At 38.0% G+C, this 25145-nt stretch overlaps 2 protein-coding genes across 6 annotated transcripts in view; both read left to right on the forward strand.

Annotated features, from left to right (window-relative positions):
- The window catches only part of LOC139817638 (uncharacterized), a 28941-nt gene extending 23675 nt beyond the window's left edge, over positions 1–5266 (forward strand). The window contains exon 5 of the mRNA XM_071785881.1: positions 3894–5266. Within this exon, the coding sequence (XP_071641982.1) occupies positions 3894–4014 (121 nt within the window). The 3' untranslated portion in view covers positions 4015–5266. The remainder of the gene's footprint in view (positions 1–3893) is intronic.
- Positions 5267–7521: 2255 nt separating this feature from the next.
- The window catches only part of LOC139817633 (potassium voltage-gated channel subfamily KQT member 1-like), a 47727-nt gene continuing 30103 nt past the window's right edge, over positions 7522–25145 (forward strand). For 2 of the 5 annotated variants that reach the window (XM_071785869.1, XM_071785870.1), the window contains exons 1-3: positions 7527–7828; positions 11008–11486; positions 15241–15799. In XM_071785869.1, coding sequence (XP_071641970.1) covers positions 7812–7828; positions 11008–11486; positions 15241–15799 — 1055 coding nt within the window. In that variant the 5' untranslated portion in view covers positions 7527–7811. Of the gene's footprint in view, positions 8675–10946; positions 11487–15240; positions 15800–25145 lie in introns of all 5 variants that reach the window. The other 3 variants (XM_071785871.1, XM_071785873.1, XM_071785874.1) reach the window with 3 other exon arrangements.

The raw sequence follows: 25145 nt of genomic DNA on the forward strand, positions 1-25145 counted from the left end.
TAATTTTGATCAGAAATTCTTTGATGATTTTAGAGTAATTTTTCCTTAGCGACAACATTATATGAGCTAATCAATATATTGCTAATCTTCGAGTTACGATAAACGAAATTGAAACAAAAAAGTTTTTTTTAGCAAACTGTTAAATAACAAAATTAGTCTTTATGTATATTTTATATTAAAAATTAAGAAGTTATCTTTGCTATAAGGAAAGTCGATTACGAATTGATTAAAGAATCATCCATCATCAAAAATAAAGTCGCAGGCTATGAAACATTGTGCATGACATCTTGTTGTCGTATTTACGCATATGTATAAAAGCGTATAGCCCTTGGAAAATGCTCTGGTTAGTTTGACGATAAAAGTCAGATAATAAAAAATTGTCGATGTCGAGTTTCAGGAGTCAAATTGTCGATTAAGCTCGTCAGAGGGATGGTGAATCGAAATTGCCAGGAGTAGCGAAGTGTAAGGACAGAACATCTTTCCACTTCCATTTTCTCTCTCGTTCGTCAGCATTTCGTTCTTTTCATTTTTCTTTCTTTCTCTTTTTATTCTCTTTTTTCTCTTTCCCTGGTTTCTTTCTCCCACAGGTTTCTTTTTTCTTTTCCATTCACTTTCTCAATTTCCCTCTTTTTCATGTTTTTTCCTCCCTCCCTCCCTCCCTCTTCTCTCGTTCGGTCGCTCGCTCTATTCTGTAGCGGGTGTCTATTGATCGTGTCGACTCTATAAATAGACGCGCGGCACGTCGGCGGTATTTAGCATTTCGCAACGAACTACTTGCACCGGCTAAACCGGCTGCGTGCAGCCTGCTTGTGACAAGTGGGTGACACAATGTCGGATCTCTCGGCGAGGAAAAGGTGACGGGGCCGCGTAGGTTGCCGTCTGAGCGCGAATGATGCCCTCTTTCGCGGGGTTTGTCGTTTTTCATCCACGATCCCATCCCGACAATGCGTTTCTTTATGTCACGTTGACACGTTGACGAATCGCGAACGATGACAATGTCGTCTCAACGACACTGCGACGAAACTGCGCGTCATGGCTTAATTGTGGTAGGAACTTTAAACCGAGACCCGATGATTTTTATTTCTGGACTATTTTCGTACATAGAGAGATAGATTTAATCGCAAATAAAAATCATTTTGTCTAATAAAGTAAGATTACATTCCTTACTGTTTGGTACCAAACGTGAAAGAGGATCCACCAGCGAAAAAGGATCAACTCTGACATAATCAAGAGCGGGAGAATAAATTTCAAAACCTCCCGTGCGGTTCCAGGCCTCCAGGCTTTATGACCCCCAAGGGACCACGGTGCAGAGTGCGGTCGTATGTACCCGATCACCACATTGATTGACAGCCCGCGAGGAGTGCGATGACGTAGTGCCGCGGTTTCGCGAGAGCGCTCCGATATATAGCGCACGCTGCAGGGACGCGTCAATACCTTCTCACTGTCAAAATTCCTCCGCGCGTTAGGATAAAATACGAGGTTGCGACAAGGCACATGTGTGTTTTTTTTTACGTTAAGCACGTGCTTTATACGCTACGAATTACGCTATAACTTTGTATATAAAAAAGCAATATAGAAAAGTCAAAGGCCAAAACACGAGCGATAAAGGATGCTATTGGTAAATTAATCAATAGTTTATTAATTAGTTATTAAAAAACAACAGTCTTTTTAAATATTAACATAGATTCACACCAGGAAATGCCAAATCGTTAACCAAACAACCTCCAAACAAAATTTAACGACTCTGTGCCGACTCGCAATGCAAGGTGCTTCCATTATTCGTGTTCCCGCACGGTGCTTTCATTCTGCTCTTATTTGAATTTCCGCTCACACTTGCGTTTCTCCGGCTTCTCTCTCTCTCTCTCTCTCTCTCCCCCTCACTCCCTCACTCACTCTTTCGCTTAACGCATTGCCTTATAAATACTCAATTGTTGAACAACGAACGCGGAGAGAATTACGAAGATGAATGCGAGGAGCGTGCATCGGCGCGTGAATGATTTCTGCGCGAATTGGCTCGGAATCTTGAACGAATATTTTGGAAAAAAAATAGTTTACAAGACGAGGAAACTTTTCAAGAATCTCAAGCAATGTTGGAGAAAAGCTAATAAGAAAATGGCTGAAAAAGGTGATAAGCATGATCAATTGAAATAAAAGGGGCTAGAGCCACAACTGGATGTTCGTGTCTAACCTCTTTTATTTCAATTGATTTATGTATTATTCTTTTAAGTCAATTTATATTTATAACTATGATCGTTCAACTGAAACATTTCCGCAAAGTTTGCGCAAAATAGGGACGTTTTTCGCCATTTGAGACAAACATTGATCGAGGCTGTCCTCTCAAAGGAAAGCTTCGCGGCCTTCGCGGTCGTAATAAGGAAGAGGCCCGAAACTTGAAATCAGCTTTAAAAGTAATTTCACAGGCAATCCGGAGTCCTGCGCTGCTGTGAATAATTTAGTCTAGACTGAAGACGAACATAATTATATTTAACTTAATTATCTGTCGCAATAAATTGCTATTTATGAAAGAAAATTAGTTCGACGGCGTTACTCAAATTAAAGTCTCGCTTTTAAGAACAAAAAATTATGGTTTCTATTCAGCTTTTACAATCGTTTGAATTTAAAAAAATTTTTTAAACATATATACTTATAAATTATTTTACATTTAGCGTGTATAATATACGCACAATCATAACCACGCAAATAATTTAAAAAGCATAATAATGGCTCACATATTAATTTCAATAATTCATTAATTTATATTTCAGTTCATACATGTAGAAAATATAAAAAAGTATTATTTATTTCCGCTGAAAGTATTTAACTGATTACCTCCCTATCGTATTAATATATAAAAATCTCAATGTATAATTTCCGATATTTTAGCGATTAGATATCCGTTTCGTTATAGAAAAAGTCAAGATAAGAAAAAAATGTTCGAGGAGGATACGAGTAAATATAGCTACAAGAATATAATTCTACAAAATACCTTTAAAATACCTTCAAAATTAACTGACGTTTATCATCAGGATATGAAATGAGAATCAGCTCTTTTCATTACCTGGATAAGAACGGAACCTTCTGATATGCGTGATAACGCTGTGTTTGCGGAACACAACGTCTGTGAATGCACGCACGCATCATCCGAACAATTAATTCGCTTGTTCGATTGATTTCGACGCCCCACTTCGTCCGACACATGACGTTGCTACTGTGTGCCCACGTCCGGACGCGGGATATGTTTGCGCGCAAACTTGCAGCTAACTGCACAAACATTTCAACCGCAATGTAGCCCGATCGACAATAGCGGCCCGCTAGCCACCTTATTGCATTAATATTCGATGGAAAATATTACATGCGCCTGATGCGCCTATCGATGAAGCAATGTCTGCAAGTGTAAAGTATGATTAAAGGAGATCTCACTATAATTTTCATAGCTTCTGTGTGTTAGCTCACTATAAAATCAAATCAATTTGCTATCATAATAATTATATTATAGAAATTACTCTTTATTATAAAGAATTAAATTTTGCGTACGTATGTGGGACAGAAGATGCATATTTGTGTGATACGATATGCAAAATGTATAGTTGTTCTATACTATACTATTAGTCTCGATCGTCACTTACTTAGATCCTTCTCATTGTCAGACAAATATCGATCATTTATTTAATAAAATAATTGTTATTATTCACGGATATGCTTTTGACATGCAAGCAAACGTTTCTGCTTATAATTGTACACGCGTTTGATTACAAACGAGATTAAGGATTAAATTTTTCGATATCCTCTCGCAAAGAAGATGAAAACTTTTTCATTTAACTTATACCCCCGATGGGCAACCTGTGGCCTATATAGCTACCACGAGGGAATAACCGGACTTTTACACTTTACAGCATCAAAACGCACGTTTTCGCGTCGACGGGACGCAACGTTCAACAACCAGGAGGCAAGAGGAGGCAGCTTCCCGAAGTGAATAAATTTCGTTGCTCGCGTTTGGGATTCGTGGGAAAATAGAGCCTGCATTCCACCGGCGCGCGGCGCGGGCGTTATCACGATGCGATACGTCGATGATGGAACGAATGCAAAGTTGTATGCAAACAAATGCATTTTCGACGTGCCGCGCCATACTCGGACGGAACGTCCTGCATTTGTTTACGCGCAACTTGCTTTAAAATCGCGTAAAGCTTCGTGTCGGATTCGATGGAATGTGGGCTGAAGCTCGCCCGCGCTATTCGAGTAATTCGCTCTCCGTTACGAACGCTGTTTGCAACGTTCTCCTAATATCACTATGAGCTTATGAGCTCAGGCAAGTAATGCTCGTCCAATAAATGGCACCTGATGAAAGGATTGTAGCAACCTTTTGGTAACTATGGCAACGAGCTGTGTGCCAATCAATAAGAAAAGAGGATTACGCTAGCCCGCGCTTTCGTCTTTCGTCCACTAGCTTCCCCCCGATAGTTTCTTGTTAGGTATTGAACTTGAAAAGATCGGTGGGAGTCAGATCCGGTCGGAAGTAATCATCCGTAACATTGAACTGACAGGCCGAGATCTTTCTGCGAAAAATGGAGGTGTTCAAATATAAAAAAAATATATACGGATACATCATTAATAATACTAGAATATTTTTATAACAAGGGCTAGTAGCGCAACTGTGCTACATAACTTCGTAACATAAGGTACAACGCATGCATCGCTTCTTTCCTATGTTGATCAATGACAAATCGTTTGTATATTCTATATATAAACAAAAGTTTTGAGATATCTGTTGTAACGTGGTCATTTCACTTATTATTTATTTTATATAATATAAATTATATGAACAAATAAAAAATAATAATCTCGCTCAACTAAGCAAACAGCTATAAAATAATTTAAAAACGGCCAAATTTTGAGCAATTAAAAGATGTTGAAAATATTATAAATATTATAAATTATATGGTTTTAAAGAAGATTCTTCGGGGGCAATTTTAACGTCAACATTCAAGTCACGATCGTACGAGAGCAGAAACATATATACGCGAACGTGTTGGATGTAAGCGCTCAATTGAAGATCACGTTGTATCGAAGGATAGAATATAAAAAAATGTTATGTCCTGGAAAAAGTATCCTACTATCGCTTAACATAAAACTTGTCAATTTTAAAAGGACGAAAATATTTTACTTCTACTTATTGTATGCAAAAAAGAGATAAATGTATTTAATCTCTTAAAAGTATTTCATAATCAATTTTATGCAGTTTTACATTCTTCGAAAAAAATATAAAGTTACAAATATATTTATATAAACATCTGAAACATCTCATATTTAATAATATCTCAAAAAAGAAAAATTCTAAACAGTTTAAATTCTGAAATTAATTTAGTGTATTTTCGATTTTATGCATGTCTATATGCTTACAACATGGAGATATGTAACTACGTATTTCATGAACATTTAAAAAATGTCAATACATTTTTCAAATATGAATTTCTTAAGCTACTTAATTTGGATAAAATTAATCTTATTTCTATCCAACGAGAGAGAGAGAGAGAGAGAGAGAGAGAGAGAGAGAGAGAGAGAAAAGTAGAGAATATTTTCGTCTTCTTAAATTGAACAAATTTCACACTGTTAAAAGCAGGATTTTATATCTAAAAATATCTTTGAGTATTCTTCGATATACATATACATGTGTATCCTATGTCGATTAATTTTAGAATTATCTCTATTAATGAATATAAGTTTCAACTTAAAAGAAATAAATCTCCAACTAACTTCGAAGCAACTTCCTTACGAGACCCCGAAACTCGCGCTGTCGTCATTAATGCCACAATATTTCAAGCCAACTGAGTCTGACATTATCAAATATGTCCTACCGAGAGAACGTAGGCGAGCCTTATCGAAGTAAAGTTTCCAGTCTCGTGCCCTCAAAAAAGGGTTCCGGCTTTAATCGCGACGAGTTCGGCCGTGTCGCTTAGTCATATGCATTTCTATGAAGTTGTCTCGACTTCTGTACACTTTTGTCTGTGCTTTTCCACCCCGACGACATCTACGTCTACTGGCAGCGATCTCTTGTAAATCCGTTGAACCCGCTGTATCTTCGCGAAGAGATAAGCCGGCGTGGAAAGTATCAGAACACAGAAAAGTGAAAAATCAAAGACAACCGAACAAGAATAATGTATTTTTAGCTAACTTTTATTTTTTATTTTCTAGAATCTCTTGTTATTGGTTTCCTCAAACTTGGTTACCGCAAATATCTTTAATAATTTTCTTTTTCTTTTTTAATTTAAATTAGTGTAACATTTGAAAAACTGATAAGAATTATAGTACAGTTTGGCGGAGCGTGGTAAAATGTATATGTACCACGCTCTACCATTCGCTCGAGAGGCATGCAACTTAATTGATCTCCCGGGTAACGAGACGGTAATAAATCGGTAATCCAGAAATCCGTAGCAAGTACGATGAAAGCGGAGATGCACTGCGGCCGGTCTTTCAAAAATGAAGAAGATTACAGACAAGATTATGGGAGACAGCAGAGGAGCAAGCGTGAATAAAGCGCGGATGGCGAAGATAGTCGAGCAAGATTTTGGTGACTGAATTATAGAGCGAAATCGCTCTTTGCGTCTATGAATATTGGAGCCTTCTTGGAAATATAATCCATAATTCATTACAAGCGAAAACTCGTCAGCCTAAAATTAATTGAATCGGTTTTTCCACAAACTTTTCGACGAGTCATTTAAATTGCGAACCGAGTTTTTATTGACGACTTGTCCGAAAAACTTTTTTCCAATATAACATCTATATGATCCATACATCAAGGATTAAAGAATAATTTAGAACTAAAAAAATCTTATTTTTACTTATAGTTAGAATTTTTTGTTTAATTAGAATTTGTAGTTTTAGGTGGTATTTTTAATTTCTACTTGTTACCTCGATATTTGCTATCGTCCCATTTTCAGAAGAATTTTAATCGTTTGGTAAATATCATGATTTTTATTGAAATAAAGGTTAAAATTACAAACCTTAATACAATCATAACAAAAACAGAAACAATGCCAATTTATTCAAATCTATTGATCCACACATACGGCACTATGACGAGAAAAAGAAACACAAAGGTAGATGGTTTTGTCCTACAATTTCGCAACTGCATTTTTCCTCTTAATCGAAAAATGACAAACTTTTTACAGCAACCACGTTTGGTTACCTTTTAAATAAACTTTTCGAAATTTATATTTCATCCGCTTTTGGACTCTCTCTCTCTCTCTCTCTCTCTCTCTCTCTCTTTCTCTCTGTTGTGTTTTAGTGGAAGATTATTAATCTTTCCGAGGGAGATTATCCCGACAAGCTGTAGGGTAGAAAAAAGATTGCGAGGGTGACCTGCTCTCCCGGTCCCGGTCGCGAGCAGGTGCGGGCACCTGCTGGACGAAAAAGAGAGAGAGAGAGAGAGAGAGAGAGAGAGAGAGAGAGAGAGAGAGAGAGAGAGAGAGAGAGAGAGAGAGAGAGAGAAAGCGATCAACATCCCCATGATCGCGGACATGGGAGAGAAGGACGCGTCTCGTAATCTATGCGCGCCAAGCGCGTGCAGAAGCGCCAGGCCACCCCTGCTCGGGCTGCGGAGGGTAGTAGAACTACGAGGTGGCGGGCAAGGAGCCACAGTTGGTTGCGGGCTGTCGCCCTGAAAACAAGCACGCGCGCTTCCGCGTCCCAAGTCACGGCACGCGACCCTCGTGATCGCGTGATCGCGCGTAACGAAATCGCGCGCGTCGCATATCGAGCGGATCGGTGCCGACCAGGCGATCGTCGCGGACGACGGACGACCGGGACGACGAACGATGGTCAGTCCGCCAAGGTCTTGTGGACACGCAACAATACACGGCACGCCGTATGACAGTGACGACGATCGGCGACGTTTCATGTATATCCCAGCGTCGCTTCGATTTTTAATCAGCTACTGATTTATTTCTGACAGCGCGTTGATAGTTTTTGTGTTGATTATAGTTTGCGTTTCTCTTTGCGCGCACGGCTCTTCAGCGTGTGAACGGTGGAAATCTCGGTAAAATGAATCGTGAGCGGGACGCGGATATGCTACGTGATAATTGCTTGCTCCAGATGGGTGCGGTAAATTGAATCGTGCGACTGTGTTCATGTGTTTAAATATCATACGTTGATAATTCATTATCTCGACAAGGAAGAGAGAGGGAGAGAGAAGGGGAAGGGAAGGGGAAGGCAGAGAAGGAGGGAGAGGGAGAGAGATCGAGCGGATCTCGCGAGTTTATCAGAGAGGAAATCGAGAAAGATTGTGAAACCTTATATACGTATTGGTGAACGCGTATATTGTGTGACAGGCATTACAGGCAATTTAAAAAAATCTTAAAATATTAAACAATAACCGAAAGTTTACGGAAGTGATGCGCGGAAGAGGGATCTGACAAAGAGTTCAACGGACACGCGATCTAGTCATGGAGAAGAGTAAGCGAAACCGTCGTTCAGATGGATCGTCATATCGCGCGAAGAAGAGGAACGCTGAGATGCCGGCGCTTCACGCGCGAACACTGCAAACGGAGCGATCTTTTTGAGTCCGCGAAAGAACGAAATTACTTTTTTTTCTAACTCGACAAATTTAACAGTATATATACATATATGCACGTGTATATACCCGAGCGAGCTTCCGAACAATTTCGTTAAGTGTGCGCAAGTAAGTCATTCTAGTTAATCGCCCTTTAGCAAGGAGCTTTAATTCGAGCTAACAATAAAATAAACCGACGACGTCATGAATGCGGCGTGCGAAAAATGATTTCACTGTTAATCGCAACGGACACGAGTGCCGGGCAGGTTATCGGTGGGTGATCCGCGGGTGATCCGAGGGGAGAGAGAGGAACCTGATGTGAAAAACCGAACGCGATCAATCTTCGTCGTGCGAGGTCGCGAAAGGCCAAAAGATGTTCCCGCCATCTCGTCCGCTCGACGCGCGATAGTTCCGGTTTATTGCAAATTCGACAGGTTTATAATGTCGCGACCGGACCCGTCGGACTTGATAATCGAGACTATACACGGCGCACGCGTGTATAAAACGCGCGACGGATGGTATCGCGCTTGAATGACATGGCACGGCCATGTCAAAGTTCGCGTTCGTTGTTAGAGTTGTCGGATCTCACGGCAATTTAATTGTACAAAGCGTCGGAAAACATTGTTAAACGTTGTTGATTCTGTTTTCGCGGCCGTATAGATAGCTAAGGGTCTTCTCGACGCAGCTTTAGTGGCGTTAAGAAGGATTAAGGCTTGTCTACTGCCGCGCGCGAATTCCCCTGTGCACAGTGCACACACATCAGTAATCCTCTGTGATTTCGCGTTAAACCTCAACAGCAATAACGAAGCAATCATAAAGTGCATTAAGGAAAGCATGCAGCATTATTCTGCGACAAAAATCATTTTGTTTCCTTGGGAAGAATCGACGAAGCGTATTCATAATAATTTCAGGACTGATAAATTATTGGCCGTCGGAAGCTCCCATTTTCTGTTAAGAAGATAATGATCAAGATTCGACGTGAATAGATAACAAGAGAGGCCGAAAAATAGCGAGAATATACCGTACATTTTTTCGAGCGGTAATCATCGGTAAGGAACTCCGAGCTATGCTTACACAAGCGCTTTAACAAATTTTGTCGCGCTACACGAACGCAAGTAACGGTTTGTGACGGAGACATTAGATCTTGCTGCGGTTGCACTATTGTTTGGAACGTTTTAGAGAAGCATGAAAGAAAATCTTTTTGCCACGAGGTGAGATTAACAGCAGCGTTGCCCGTTGGAAAGGCAAGTGGGTGAAAGGAAAAGACCTCGGCGATTAACGATAACGAGCGACGAACGCCGAGGGAAAAAAACCATTGGAGACGCTGTACTGAGAGGAAGGGCGATACGACAGATACATTTTGCAACGTAGCTTAAATAACGATTATCCGCGTACAGAGCGGAGAAAGAGAGACGTTTTTCGAATCGAAAGGAGACTCGAGGGAATCACGGGACGGAATTTCATTACCGCATTAGTCCGAATAAATACTCGAAGGATTTTCTTAGGTAAGATCGATCGCAAGGTCCCAGAAGTCTGCTCGTATTCAACATCTATCCTCCGGGGGACCAGAACGAGGGTATTTCCGAATCTCTCAATCTTCCGTCTTCCCTGCAGCTTTCTCTCACTATCTCTTTCTCTTTCTCCGCTACTGTCTCTTCTTTCCTCTCGCCTGTAGTGCATATCCAAATTCTCCTCTCCGATTTGAGTTGCCTGATAAGTTTCAGTTGCTCGTTTCATATCGCGAAAATTATGCATGACCCGACCGTCGAGTACCCGCATCTGACGTTCACGATCGTTTCACGTCTCGTGAAAGTAACAGCTTTGGCAAACGTGGATAATTCTGAGGGTTGGTTTAGCCTGCGAAGTTGAGTGAAATCAACGAGGGAAGCACGGTGATCCTACGGAAAGACCGAGACGTCGCGTCGTTCGGTTAGAAAGATAGAAAGACACGAATTCGTTACAGTAGAATCGTATGATAGGCGACAATGAGAGGACGAACGTGGAAAAGGCGAGGACAATTCAATGTCCGCTGAACGAAAACTCGTTGGTGTCATTCTTTGAAATATCAAGAACTTTAACGAACGCTTCGGAGAACGACAATTAACGATGACAAACGTTAAGACACGAATTTGGAAGCATATGTCGCGTTACGTCTTACAATTAGACGCGATCAGCAATTCCGGCGACGACGGCCAGGTCGGATAATCCTATCGACGATATCCGTGCCGAGTGCCGTGAGGGAATAATCTCTCGTGAGAGAAAAGGTGATAAGATTACGACGGGCTGAATATTTCACTTTTTCTCTCGCATCGTTCGGACGGCGACGAAAATCCTAATACGATAGAACGTGCAAAATAAACCCTACTATTGTCCCAAAATAATAATTCCGGTAATCCACAAGGGAACGACGTGTTGGAGATCGGACTATTAAACTTCCGATAGTGCTACGCGATATTTTATAGTGGTTTGCGGTCCCAGGACGATCGTTGTCGCGTGAACGCGGATTTCGGAGACCATGGACAAGTCGCGTGCTCGGACGATTGTCCGGCAGACAAGGAGCCGCTCATCAACCGTAACCGGAAAGTTGGTGCCGGGATGTTGCACGCCGTTATGTTAGGTAGCGGTCCAGGACGGGGGAGACGCGAGTGGTATCCAGGATTTTATCTCCAACGTCGTCGTCTTGCCTGTAAGATGAATCGCGGCGAACAGGAAACTCTCTTCCGGCAAAGCCGTCAGATCACGCGGATTGTACCTTCCCGTGAAGACCTTGTATTGAGTGTCCTCAAGTCGCCAATCAATCAGCAGCAGCAGCAGCAGCAGCAGCAGCAGCAACAACAACAACAACAACAACAACGACAGCAGTGTCGACATCCGTATCAGTCGCACCCTCGCGGTCACTTTAACTGCCAAGGTCATCCAAATAATAAGTGCAGTCATTCAGGTATACGAGACTGAAACATTGTTCTCGTAATCCTCGGTGATCCGCGTGATTCGCGTTCATTACACACATATATTGTTATCGCCCGAGCCTTAAGTAATTTCACGAACGAGCGTGACGTGGATAACCGTTGTACTGGGTCACGTTGCATTTGTTGCACGTCATAGAATATTCATACCGTGACTAACCAAAGCTCTCTCTGTTTAAATTTCAATTAGTTTTGCAAAGAAAATAAAGAATCAGTTCAAGTGAGTTTAGAGTTTAGAGTTAATCGAATACAGAATAATTGACAAAATTACATAGATGGAGCATAAATCGGAGTTTTTAATCTTTTCTTTCCATCTCGTTAAAAAAATAACCCAAAGTTTGCCATAAAATAAGAAATGTACGTTTGCTATATACATTTATGTAACTATGCATTTAAATATAACTATTTTTTTTTGCATTTTCTAGTATATTACCGTATTTTCCCGTTAACAGAAGCAATTTGGGGGTCGTGTAAAATCGTATTAATTCAAAATCATATTTCTTTTAAAGGCTTTCCGCCCAAAGAGAACTCGCACGCATTCCGCGGAGTCAATTTATGCATTCTCAATTAATGAAAACGTCGCATGTAGCAACATGAACGAAACGTTTGTTGCATTTTAAATGTATTTTACTTTCTGTGCAAAATGAAAAAGACACGCTAACTAAAATGACAGTGACGACGTATGCATATATTTTTGCGCATGACGAATATTAGATATATCCCTTCTGGCTGGAAGCGAAAAATTCGTATAGCTCATGAATCCGCGCGGCTTAACAGCGGAGAGGCAGAATTGCGAAGCCCGATTTCTGCTTGATCAGAAAGAAAGAGAGAGAGAGAGAGAAAGAGAAAAGTGTCTTTTCGCTCGATACTCGAGGCTCGATCCGCGACGCGGTTGGATCCGTTCATGTGACGGAGTTTTAATGTCTCGTCGTTTGAGAGGAAGAGAGAAACGGCGAGGGAAGTGGACGCTTTTATAAATAGAGCTCTGCGGATAATTCATTCGTGTTAATGTACAAGCGCGCGAGTCGGATTTGTGGTTTCCATTGTTCCGCCTTCCCGATAATTCCGCTCTCCTGCGTCCTGTCCTACACATCAGGATAGATATTATGTTATAACGCTACACCATTGCGCGGTGATATTTTGCGTGTAATCATCATTAATTCTTCGCAATGTGTTGAACTTTTAACGATCTTTACGAAAACCGAAAATAACCGAAGATTTTATAATAGTCAAACTTCTCGGAAAAATAAATTCACGTCTGGCTTTTTTTGACAATAGATAAGATTGACATTTTATTCAGGACTGAATAATTAATAATATAAATATTTTCTGAATGTAAACATTTTTACTGTATTGAAGTATTTTAAAATTCACGAGATCGATTAAAGTATATGCGCCATTGACCTTTATACAGAGGCTGCTTATACAGTCACCAATACAGTACGACAATCGTAATGTGGCAAGACGTGAGAAAAGCACAACATGTATGTACAACATTGATATTTCGTTACTCCACCTTGTAGACATCAATGTTATTCGCGGCTGGCATTCTCTTATTTATTAAATGCATCTTTTCTATTTTTTGTGCGAGACACGGTAACCATATGGTATACAGGTCCCTTTTCGGGACGATCTACTCCGTTTTTAATCTTTCCATTTCCCATTGGGGATATTAAAGAAACTTTTACGAGTCATTCATTTCAAAAAAGCTGAGCGAAGAATCTGGACTGGCTGCGGTAATCGCGCTTGCTGCCTCATTTCTTAAAACGAACGTACTCTTTTTGTAAAATTACATGTTAAACTCGAAAATTATCACAACTATAATGAGATTATTGTTATCCAGGTGGCGTATGGTATAAAATTTATTTAATAAAACGAAACAAACTAATCATTAATAATAATTTATTACCTATAGTTTCGAGATTTTTTGATAGAAAATAAAGATTGAGATAATATACACGTACTTCTTTAAATAAATTAATTAGAAGAATTATTTGTTTACAGAAAAATCTAAAAAAGAATATTCAGGCCAAGTACAAAGTGGTATATTCATAAATATAATATCTATAGTCTGTTCACACTGTTCTAGTTTTTGTTTTATTTATACGAGTCTTCTTATTTAATTTACAAAATATCCAGGTAAATTTAACATATATAAAAAATATCCTCTGTCTTTAAAACTCATTTTTCTATTTTTGTTTTATCTGTGCAAAAGCTTAAAATGCGAATAGGCTAGAAAAATTATTTTAGTTAAACATTTTAAAAATAAGATCCTATAATTTGAGACGTCTATCAAAAAATTTAAAAAAATTGAATTGTTTGAGCGAAAAGAAAATGCAAATTTCTGTACAGCCAAGTAAATTATTTTTATAATCTTTTCAGATTTATAGGTTAATGAATTTTATAGGACAGCAGAATAAAACAACAATACTTTTTCGTAAATTTTGTAGAAGTGGTTACATGAACTATTTGAATTTCTTACTATTATTTATTTAAAATGTTATGACATATAAAGCAGGACACACACACACAGTTTGCGGAAATATAGATGTAATTAATATATATTAAAGATTCTATAAATATTTGTCGGTATCATCTACCTATCGCGCTGACAATATTCAACAGATTTTTTGCGTTTTTTTGCTTTGGACTAAATGAAAAATCGGATTAAACAAAATTAAAAAGATAAATTATTTATGATCCTCGATAGGTTAATTTGTAACTTCCTCACAGTATAGTGGAACCAATATTTCATTACGAAAGTCTTATTAACCTTAATCTGACAACAGAATTTTTACGAGGCTCTGAAGTTTTAATAGTACACTTAATTTTTAATGGAATAAAACTTTTTCAATATATAACATTCCATATCTCTATGGTGAATCTATGGTGAAGTATATATGATGTGTAATGTGTAATCATTTCAGTTCAAATTTTTCAAAATTATGACATGATAGAACATTTTGAAAGTCGGAATTGAATTTAACATAAAAATAAATGTTGAGAATAATTACTATTACTTAATTCATATTCTTGTAGATATGAAAAAAGTTATTTTTTGTAATAAAAGCCAAAGTAAAAAAATTTACTCAATATGAGCGCAGAACAAAGAATTTTAACCATAGTTCCGTTTAAATCTCTTTGTTAATTTTCACGTCGTTCTCTAAAATGTTTTATTCAAAGGAGTGTATTTAATAACAGATGTTATTATCGATCCCATTTCGTAAATAAGCTTCTCGATCGCAACCGGGTTTTCGCGCGCGCGTATTATATGATGGGATATTATTCCGCGGTTCTCTAGTGGTTAGAATTGCAAATGCCTCAGTCTGGGCCGCGTCAAATATTTGAATAATCTCCGCACGATGACTGATCTATCTATTTACCGTCGACGACTCATCCGAGGTTCATCAATTGAATCCTCTCATTGGCGGCCCTCGAAAACGTAAAATCACGAGATCGAATTATCTTTGCGTTCGCGAAACATGACGCGATTGATATCTATTATCATATTACGTGTAACGGTTAAAGCTGGGTTTCTGCAGTTTGCGATGCGCGAGAATTTAATGAAACAATCCTCAAGTTAAATGAGGAAAAATAAGTATTCTATATCGCGTTACTCTCATGAGCCTCAAGGATCGAGCAACGACATATGAAAATCGGCACATCGCGATCGCGGCGCAATCTCTGACTCCCAAAATTGGCCCCAATGTCAATCCTGGAAATGCCCAGGTGACAACGAGAGTCTTCCACGAAGCAAGGACCAATGCTCTAGACACGCCGAAAAGCGGTACGGTGCCGCGACCGCCTACGCTGCCCTTCGGGGCAGCGAGGACGAGCTCGTGGCTGAGCAGGGTCTCGAGGCGGAGGACGCCGCGTTGAAGACGCCCGGCAGCGAGACCGAGGACACCGAGGATAACGGCGCGAACGCGGAGGAACCACCATCACCCGCGCGCCGTTTCACTTTCCTACGTCGCTTCCGCTCGCCGCGCTTCGGCGAGGCGCACCACAAGCGGGTGCCGACGCCCATGAAGCGGAAATATCGGCACAAGAAGAGCAAGGAGGACATCATTGACAATGACGTGACCGGCGCCGAGGAGCAACCGCCGAGTCCCGATCCCGAACAGACCGGCGTGCCCGATCCTTACTATCCGATCTACCTGCCGATCGATCAGGCCTTCAAGGCTAAGTACGTGTTCCATCATAAGAGGGGCAAGACCTTTCAGGAGCGCCTCTATGTGTTCCTCGAACATCCCGGCGGCTGGCTGTGCTTCATCTATCATTGCACTGTGTGAGTATTCACTTCCGTTTCAACCGAGAATAATGACCGATGTCATTTTTTACGTTCTGCAACTAACACGTTTTTCGACATTTCTTATAACTATAAACGATTTGCAAAAACACATATTTATGTACACTGCTAAGACTTTAGCTAAATGAGCTAAACAAGAGCTAAACGTTAGAAGACACGAATAGAAAATGCCGCGTCAGAGGCTCCTCCGGTTTCCGTTCGTCGTGCGGGCATCGATTTTGGCGTCGTGGCCTTTGACACCTGGCGTGCCCCAAATCCTCGTCAACGACGTCGAGGGCTTCCTCCGTCTGCAATCGAACATTCGCTCGATTCAGTCTATCTATCGGGCGCAATCTTTGATTTTTGATCGGAGAAACAGATCCCGCATAGGACTTTATTGCTCATCACTGATTCGATAAACGATATAACAAGCATCGACAGTCGAATATACCTTGAGAATATTCGATTTCGAAAAAGTCAAGATAAAAGAATTTTGTATATTCTTCGCGAGAGAGAAAGGAAGAGATTGCTGATATCTTATATTTTCGTCGTTTCACAAGGAATTCATATATTTTATTAAATGCTAAGCGACTAGATCTCATAACTTACTCTATTGTATCTTACAGAATTGTTAACAATTTGCTGGACTGTTACGTATGAACGAAAAGCATTTAATTTTTATCAATTCAATAAAAAAGCTGCTGTAATTTTCAAATTTTGACTATAAATACGATATTAACTTTTTATAATTTTACAAATATTTTAATGTCTGATAGTTTATTATTTATATGTCATATCATAATAGGCTTACCTACTGTGTGTCACGAGAAAACCCATAGATCGAATAGATTACTTTATCCTTCGTATTCTTCTATAGTACCTATACTTTAAATAATATATTATAATTCAATCGTGATACGCATATTTGCGTAGTTTCATAAATTTATTCTTATATTTCATTGAAAAACGCGAACAAATCAATTTGAAATTTCTTGAAACGCAAAACATGGCAGAAAGAATAACTCTTCTCCTACATATGGTATTTTGCATTTGAATATACGGAGAACGTACGCAGATAATTTTATGGGAATAAACACATTCGTTACTGTATATGAAAATGTGTTTTCATTGTGACGCTGTGATAAAACGATAAAACCGATTAATTTTATCATAAAGTTCTCCTTGAAATTAATATTTACGCCTCAATTTATATGCGTTAAGAATATTTATGTTGCCTCGATAACATCCTCATTTATTATACATATATATTCGCAGAAATTTTTGTCCCATCATTGTCTCATAAAATGATAATATGTTGCTATAAAGTTCGTATTATATCTTAAAGGGGAGGACCATGTAGTGTCCTCACCAATTTAAATAAATTTTTAATATGTTGTAGGGTTAAAAAAAACCCCCCCACTGATTAATGGCAAAGTAGCACGATGCAATACTCGAGCATTCGCAAGATATTTGCATAGATATTTCGATGCAAATATCTTGCGAATGCTCGAGTATTGCATCGTGCTACTTTACCATTAATTAGTGGGGGGTTTTTTAACCCTACAACATATTAAAAATTTATTTAAATAGGTGAGGGCACTACCTGGTCCTCCCCTTTAAGACAAACTGTTTGTTAAGCTATTATGTCACCTGAATCTAATCCAACTGACAAATTACTTGACAAACTACACAGGCGTGATACACTAGACGTATACTCTACTGATTGCCGTTGTTGTAAAGCTTTATACTTAGTAGCTTTATACTTAAATTTGTATGAGAACATTATTAGAATGTATATATAACATACAACCGACATATAACATGCCTATCGATCAAGGTCGCGTATATTCCGCGACGATTAAATGTAAAAATATTCATAGACAGTTGTGTGCGATAATCTTCCTACGATCTTATCTAGTGAATAAATTTACTGTAAAAGCTGTGAAAGCCACCAATGTTCCAGCAAAATACTAAAAAATTTATTGGAAATTTAATATTAAATGCTATACATGCATGCACACAGAAAGAGAGAAAAAATTACGTCTGAGATTTTCCAATATTGTTTTGATATGACACATCTATACTTTTCAACGTATTAGATTATAATATAAATTCACTGTATATTAAATTTTTATTAGAGAAATGTCTACTAAATCAATTATATTCGACAATATCTTTTCAGGTAACAAGTTTACTTTATTTATTAATTTTAAAAAACGTTAAAACGTTAAATTTAAAAAAATCCTTTGAATAAATAATTTCCATGAGCAATGAATTCTATATCTTTTACAAATTTTTCGTGACCGTTAACTATGAATCCCTAGAAATCCATATTTTTAAATGTCAACTGTTCTTTGATGTATTTCGCTGCAATGCATATGCACAAACGTGCATTTACTATAATGTTGTGTCTTTTATAATAAAATATAATCTCCGTGCAACAAGATTTTTGAGGTCGTGCATAATATCGAATTCCGATTGCAAATATAGTCTCGCGAATGTGTTCGTGAGAAGAATTACGACATCCATGTATACATACAGATATATTGAGATTCACCTGCACGCTATACCTTTTAGTGCGCAGAAATTCGCTTTTCATCTTCTCGGCTTAAATTTTTCAAATCCTTATTGTAAATCTTAATCGACCGCTTTATCGATGCAGTGCATCGCGCGAACTAATGACGTAAAAAAAAGAAAAAAAAAGAAAAAAAAAGAAAAAACGACATGAGATAGCAAAGCAAACCCCGCGTATACGAGGGCATGAACGATAATTGCTACGATCTAACGATCGATCGCAGCGGCGCTTTCGTTGTTTGTACAAGTAATTTATTATTGAGCGTTACCTCGTTAAGCAACGGGACGAGCGTGCGGCATTAACGAAAGCGCGCGGTCTCCGCGCCGTGTAGTAGCTCTTTAAGGTGGCGTGTCGAGGGCCTATAATTCCGACGTATGTACAACGCTTCGTGGTTGCACGGGTCACCTTCATCGACCTACTATGATAATTGTCTAACATATTCCTCCTTTTTTCCCCGAGCATCGCTAGGAACTAGGAACTCATCAATCTTCCGCCAGGCGTTGGACAGACACCTCGCTACTCGCAAATATAAGCATACTTTTTGTTTGACCGTGGAAATGCCAAAGTCACGAAAATGTCCGTTGAATAAAACGCAAAATAACAATCCAACGTATCATCGGGTCTTGGAGAACTCCTGTTTTTTTTTATGCAACGAATCTTTTCCTCCGAGAATTTCTTAATGTTCCAGGTATCTTTGTTCAAGTTTTTTAGGAATAAATTGGAGCATTTTTTTACGTCAATTTAAAATAGATTTAATTATCATCTGGATTTTTTAGTCCAACTTTTCTACTTACTCGTAAAAAATTTTAAGGCAAAAAATTAAGAGCTGCTATTTATTCCAAACTTGAAAAAGTTATACTGAAGAAAGTAAAGAGAAAGTAATAAATAGGCTTTACAGCGCGCATAAAATTTTCACCTTTTAACTTCTAAAAGATAGAACAAGAAAATAGAATCTTCTACAAACAAAAAAAAGTTGTTAAATATTGAAGAGAAATCTTTTAAAATGACACAAAACTTATTCATAAATCTAAGCTAAACTTACCTAAAAATTTAAAATTTTAAACAAGATCTAGCACTATTTGCAAGAAGAAAAAATAAAATTTTTGAAGAGACAATTTAAAGATTAAAATCTCCGAATAACAAAATTTCCCTGGAGCGTGCCCAATTCTCCAGGTAGAAAGAGACTCTCTGAGAATTTTACATTTTTATATACATATACATATATATATATATATAGTGGACATCGTGTGTATTTAGTGGTGAGGAGATATATACGAAGGATTTAATATCTTGGAAAATACAGAGTTTATTATAGGACATTTTGTAGAATTTAATTGAAAAACAATGAAACAATGAAATCTAATTATCAATATTAACACTTGCGCACGTCAACGGATGGCTCGATGTGTGGCTTATGGCTAAAAATGTATAAAATGATTGAGTGTGTAGATCCATTGTGCATCCCCTGCATATCAATTAACCTAACATGCGATCGAGGGGAGATAGAATGTGCGTGTGTGGTTCCTACAGCAATAATGTCACGTTGTGTCGCATCATTTATTCATCCTCATCGCGGTTTAATTACAAAGGGATCTCTCCGAGGGCTCGAAATAACATAAACTTCTCGATACTCCGATCGCACGAGATCGTTCGATATGCGCAAATAAGTATATCTGCGCATTAATCATTCTCTAGAAAATTGAATTTGTCCTTACGCGTGCTGCACTGAATCTCGATTCCCGCGGAATCAACAAATTAACTGACAAATAATGTAATTGTAATTAATTGATGAAGAGAACAAATAATATACAGTATATTGCGCGCGATTGATGAATGCAATTCCCTTGTCGCTCCCGACAAATTGGAAAAATGAAAAGATCAAAGATACCTCGCTGAAAATCAATCCGTGTACGTCTGTTTATGCAACTTTGTAATATTACGCCTTATATTATTGTAAATAGATCGCGAGTGTCGCTCATGTCCAACATTCCGTTCACTAAACTACGTGCATTTAACGTGCAAATCGGTCGTGATTTTTCAATCGGATTGATTTTACTCTCATTGGTCAGATTCGCGCCTTCTGATCGCGTTTAAATTACTGAAAAATTTAGCAACAACCTTGCACGGCACGATATGTAATCTTCATGGGCATCATTATATGCGCGATATCAATATATCAGCTCACGCGCGCGCACGTGCGATTCTCATCTAAAAATAACAGGCCGCACGCAAATAGCTTGCATATGCATTGGGCCTAACAACATGCTGCTATTTACGCCCGCTCGAAAGTAGGCCAGTCGAATTAGAATTATCTCCGTTAACAGGACAAATTTCTTTTATCTTTTAACGTCACTACGCACAGGACAATACACTTATGTGTCACTGTTAACCAGCATTTTAAAAATCACGATAATTGTATTTTTCGAACAACAATTATTTCATTCAAAATTGCAACGAAAAGCTAAAATTGAAGCTTTCAGATTTAAGTGAAGTTGTAATGTAAAACTGTTTTGATATCATTTTAATGACATATTCTCTCATTTTCTCTTGATTTAATTTCTGGAAATTCAATATTGTTTTATTACATATATAGTTGAAACAAAGGAAAATTATAATATAATAATAATCTATATAATATAATTATAATTATAAATGATGCAAAAGAGAAAGGAATTCTTTGAAGAGAAATTTATTGTTTGGGAGTTGCATTTGCTATGTCTCGAGGTTCAATTTGATATGCAGTAAACGGGCGGATTCCTCCACAAATTCCTTCGCTTTCGAGATTGAATGACTCTTATCCCTCTCGCTCTTATCCTCCCTTCCCGATCACATTAACATTGGGTTAGTAATAGTACGATAATAGATATAAATAACAGGCACCGTAACGCCGATCAATAGGATTACTCGAGCAATTAAATATTTACAGTGGCGTTTCGTGCGCAGCGCGACTTCATTAGTCGGCCGTCTAACGATTGTATGAATGATGCAGCATTAAAGCCGCACGAAAAATCACATACGATCATGCAACAGTCGTATGTATTATACACGCATGGTTGCAGGTTGAAGGTGAGTTTACGAAAAATTTGAAAATTTACTTTATACTGTCGGCTTTTAGAGAAAAAGCATATACGAGTTCCAGGTTCCAGGATTATTTTGTATAAGAAACTGGTATCTAAAATGTAGCGATACTAGCAACTAATAAAATAAAATAAAAAAAAATAAAAAAAAAATGAAAATCATAGGTATACATATGTACGGCGTAAATATGTAAAGTAACCACTAGAACTCGCAACCATGCATGCTTTTAGATTAGAGCGTTGTTGCTCTTAAAGTTAAGGCGTTAAAACATGAAGGGAGTACAAATGGAAAAATATACAGCTGTCCGGGAAATAGTTGTAAAAACAGATTATGTAGATGTTTTTAGTATAAAAGAAAAATAGATATAGGTTTCCGGAAATGAATGGCATGTTCGATATGACGGCAGAGTACATCGGGCGCAAAATGAAAAACACTACCGTGGCAATGTCCGACTGTAGCGTTTTAACTTTCGAGTCGTCAAAAGCAGCAGTTCGATAACGTGGCATATTGTCAAGAATGCGACTCATCTTATTTTGAAAATTCCCGTACAATCACCCCTTTAAAACTACAAACGAAACTAGCGGCCATACAAAGACGTACAAACGATTCCGAAACAGCACCCGTTTGCGGATTTAAAATATCTCTAAGAACGGCGGAGATAACTCTTACCGTAAAATCTGATTTTTATTGCATATTTCCATGCGACTCATCTTATTTTGAAATTCCCGTACAATCACCCCTTTAAAACTACAAACGAAACTAACGGCCATACAAAGACGTACAAACGATTCCGAAACAGCACCCGTTTGCGGATTTAAAATATCTCTAAGAACGGCGGAGATAACTCTTACCGTAAAATCTGATTTTTATTGCATATTTCCATGCGACTCATCTTATTTTGAAATTCCCGTACAATCACCCCTTTAAAACTACAAACGAAACTAGCGGCCATACAAAGACGTACAAACGATTCCGAAACAGCACCCGTTTGCGGATTTAAAATATCTCTAAGAACGGCGGAGATAACTCTTACCGTAAAATCTGATTTTTATTGCATATTTCCATGCGACTCATCTTATTTTGAAATTCCCGTACAATCACCCCTTTAAAACTACAAACGAAACTAGCGGCCATACAAAGACGTACAAACGATTCCGAAACAGCACCCGTTTGCGGATTTAAAATATCTCTAAGAACGGCGGAGATAACTCTTACCGTAAAATCTGATTTTTATTGCATATTTCCATGCGACTCATCTTATTTTGAAATTCCCGTACAATCACCCCTTTAAAACTACAAACGAATCTAGCGGCCATACAAAGACGTACAAACGATTCCGAAACAGCACCCGTTTGCGGATTTAAAATATCTCTAAGAACGGCGGAGATAACTCTTACCGTAAAATCTGATTTTTATTGCATATTTCCATGCGACTCATCTTATTTTGAAATTCCCGTACAATCACCCCTTTAAAACTACAAACGAAACTAGCGGCCATACAAAGACGTACAAACGATTCCGAAACAGCACCCGTTTGCGGATTTAAAATATCTCTAAGAACGGCGGAGATAACTCTTACCGTAAAATCTGATTTTTATTGCATATTTCCATGCGACTCATCTTATTTTGAAAATTCCCGTACAATCACCCCTTTAAAACTACAAACGAAACTGACGGCCATACAAAGACGTACAAACGATTCCGAAACAGCACCCGTTTGCGGATTTAAAATATCTCTAAGAACGACGGAGATAACTCTTACCGTAAAATCTGATTTTTATTGCATATTTCCATGCGACTCATCTTATTTTGAAATTCCCGTACAATCACCCCTTTAAAACTACAAACGAAACTAACGGCCATACAAAGACGTACAAACGATTCCGAAACAGCACCCGTTTGCGGATTTAAAATATCTCTAAGAACGGCGGAGATAACTCTTACCGTAAAATCTGATTTTTATTGCATATTTCCATGCGACTCATCTTATTTTGAAATTCCCGTACAATCACCCCTTTAAAACTACAAACGAATCTAGCGGCCATACAAAGACGTACAAACGATTCCGAAACAGCACCCGTTTGCGGATTTAAAATATCTCTAAGAACGGCGGAGATAACTCTTACCGTAAAATCTGATTTTTATTGCATATTTCCATGCGACTCATCTTATTTTGAAATTCCCGTACAATCACCCCTTTAAAACTACAAACGAAACTAACGGCCATACAAAGACGTACAAACGATTCCGAAACAGCACCCGTTTGCGGATATAAAATATCTCTAAGAACGGCGAAGATAACTCTTAGCGTAAAATCTGATTTTTATTGCATATTTCCATGCGACTCATCTTATTTTGAAATTCCCGTACAATCACCCCTTGCAACAAGATGCACAAAAGAATTTTAGCATATCATAGTTATCTGTTATTCGCATGTTGGGCAAACTCGGTTAATTTCGAAAAATTTGTACAAATTTGTATTAGCTAACTTGATGTATCTCCTTACTAATCACACGTACAACTATTCCACAATGTAGAAATATCTCGGGTTCAATTTTAGATGTACAGCAAAAAATATAACCACGTAACTCTGATAAAAAATTTTTTCGCTTACTTATAAGCATATTTCACTTTCCTTGCACATTATATCTTTGATTTATTATTTTGATTCTTACTAAAAAAAAGAATTGAGTTCAAGTTGGCCGAAAAATGTGACGTTAAGATCATATATACGAGAAGTGCACAAGATATGTTAAGACATTAATGACAGAAAAGTATTGTACAATATAATGTGTATAAAACATAAAACCAAAAAAGATCTTATAAAATTTTAACGGTTTTAGTTTCTCGCTTATTCGATCACTCGTCCAAAATCAAATGAAAATATAAAGCGTCGGCGAAATGAAAAAAGCAAAGCAAGAGACCTTACGTATATTCACAACGATCGATTTGTTTCGCGGATACGTTGCCGCGTTTTGTTTTGATAATGAATTATTTAAAAGGTTGCGGTGCTTGGCGACAGTTTGAAAGAAATGAAAAACAGCCTATTGAATAATGCACGAATCCGCAAAGTTTTTCAATGAATGATGCCCGCTGGAGTAGTAGATGTACTTCGGTCGATGTATTATATACCTTTCTTTGCAGGACATGAGATCGAAGCATAATAAATGTATATGTAATGCTGTTATTAATATCCTAGAGTTATTTCTCTATATATAAATGTGTACTTATATGATGTAAGAAAAATATAAAAATCTAAGGAAATCGGCCAAGTTAATGACTAGGGCACTAGACAAATAAAGATAACACTAAATGGAGTATGACATAAAGGGTCATCATAAAGTATGACATCGTAATGGGCTACAATTGGTCTCCGATTGGTCCTTTTGCCGCTATCAAGATTTTGTATGAAAAAGTTTGTTTCCATTCCTTCTAACAATTAGTGGAAGAACAGGTAAGCTTAGCAGCACTTTTATTATTCCGAGTATTGGAATTAAAACAAAGTTTTAGCTGACGCGCAAACTGAAATATTATACATAGCCAATATGCAATATATAATACATAGTTAATAATAATGTAATTTATGTTTCAATTCACATTTCAATCATTGAGTATATTCGTTGCGCTGTAATATGTTGGGTTTGCTGTTTAATATCGGTGGTTTAAGCGTTTGTAATTAGAGGTTTAATACTG

This window comes from Temnothorax longispinosus, chromosome 8, assembly GCF_030848805.1.
Source record: "Temnothorax longispinosus isolate EJ_2023e chromosome 8, Tlon_JGU_v1, whole genome shotgun sequence".
NCBI lineage: Eukaryota > Metazoa > Arthropoda > Insecta > Hymenoptera > Formicidae > Temnothorax > Temnothorax longispinosus.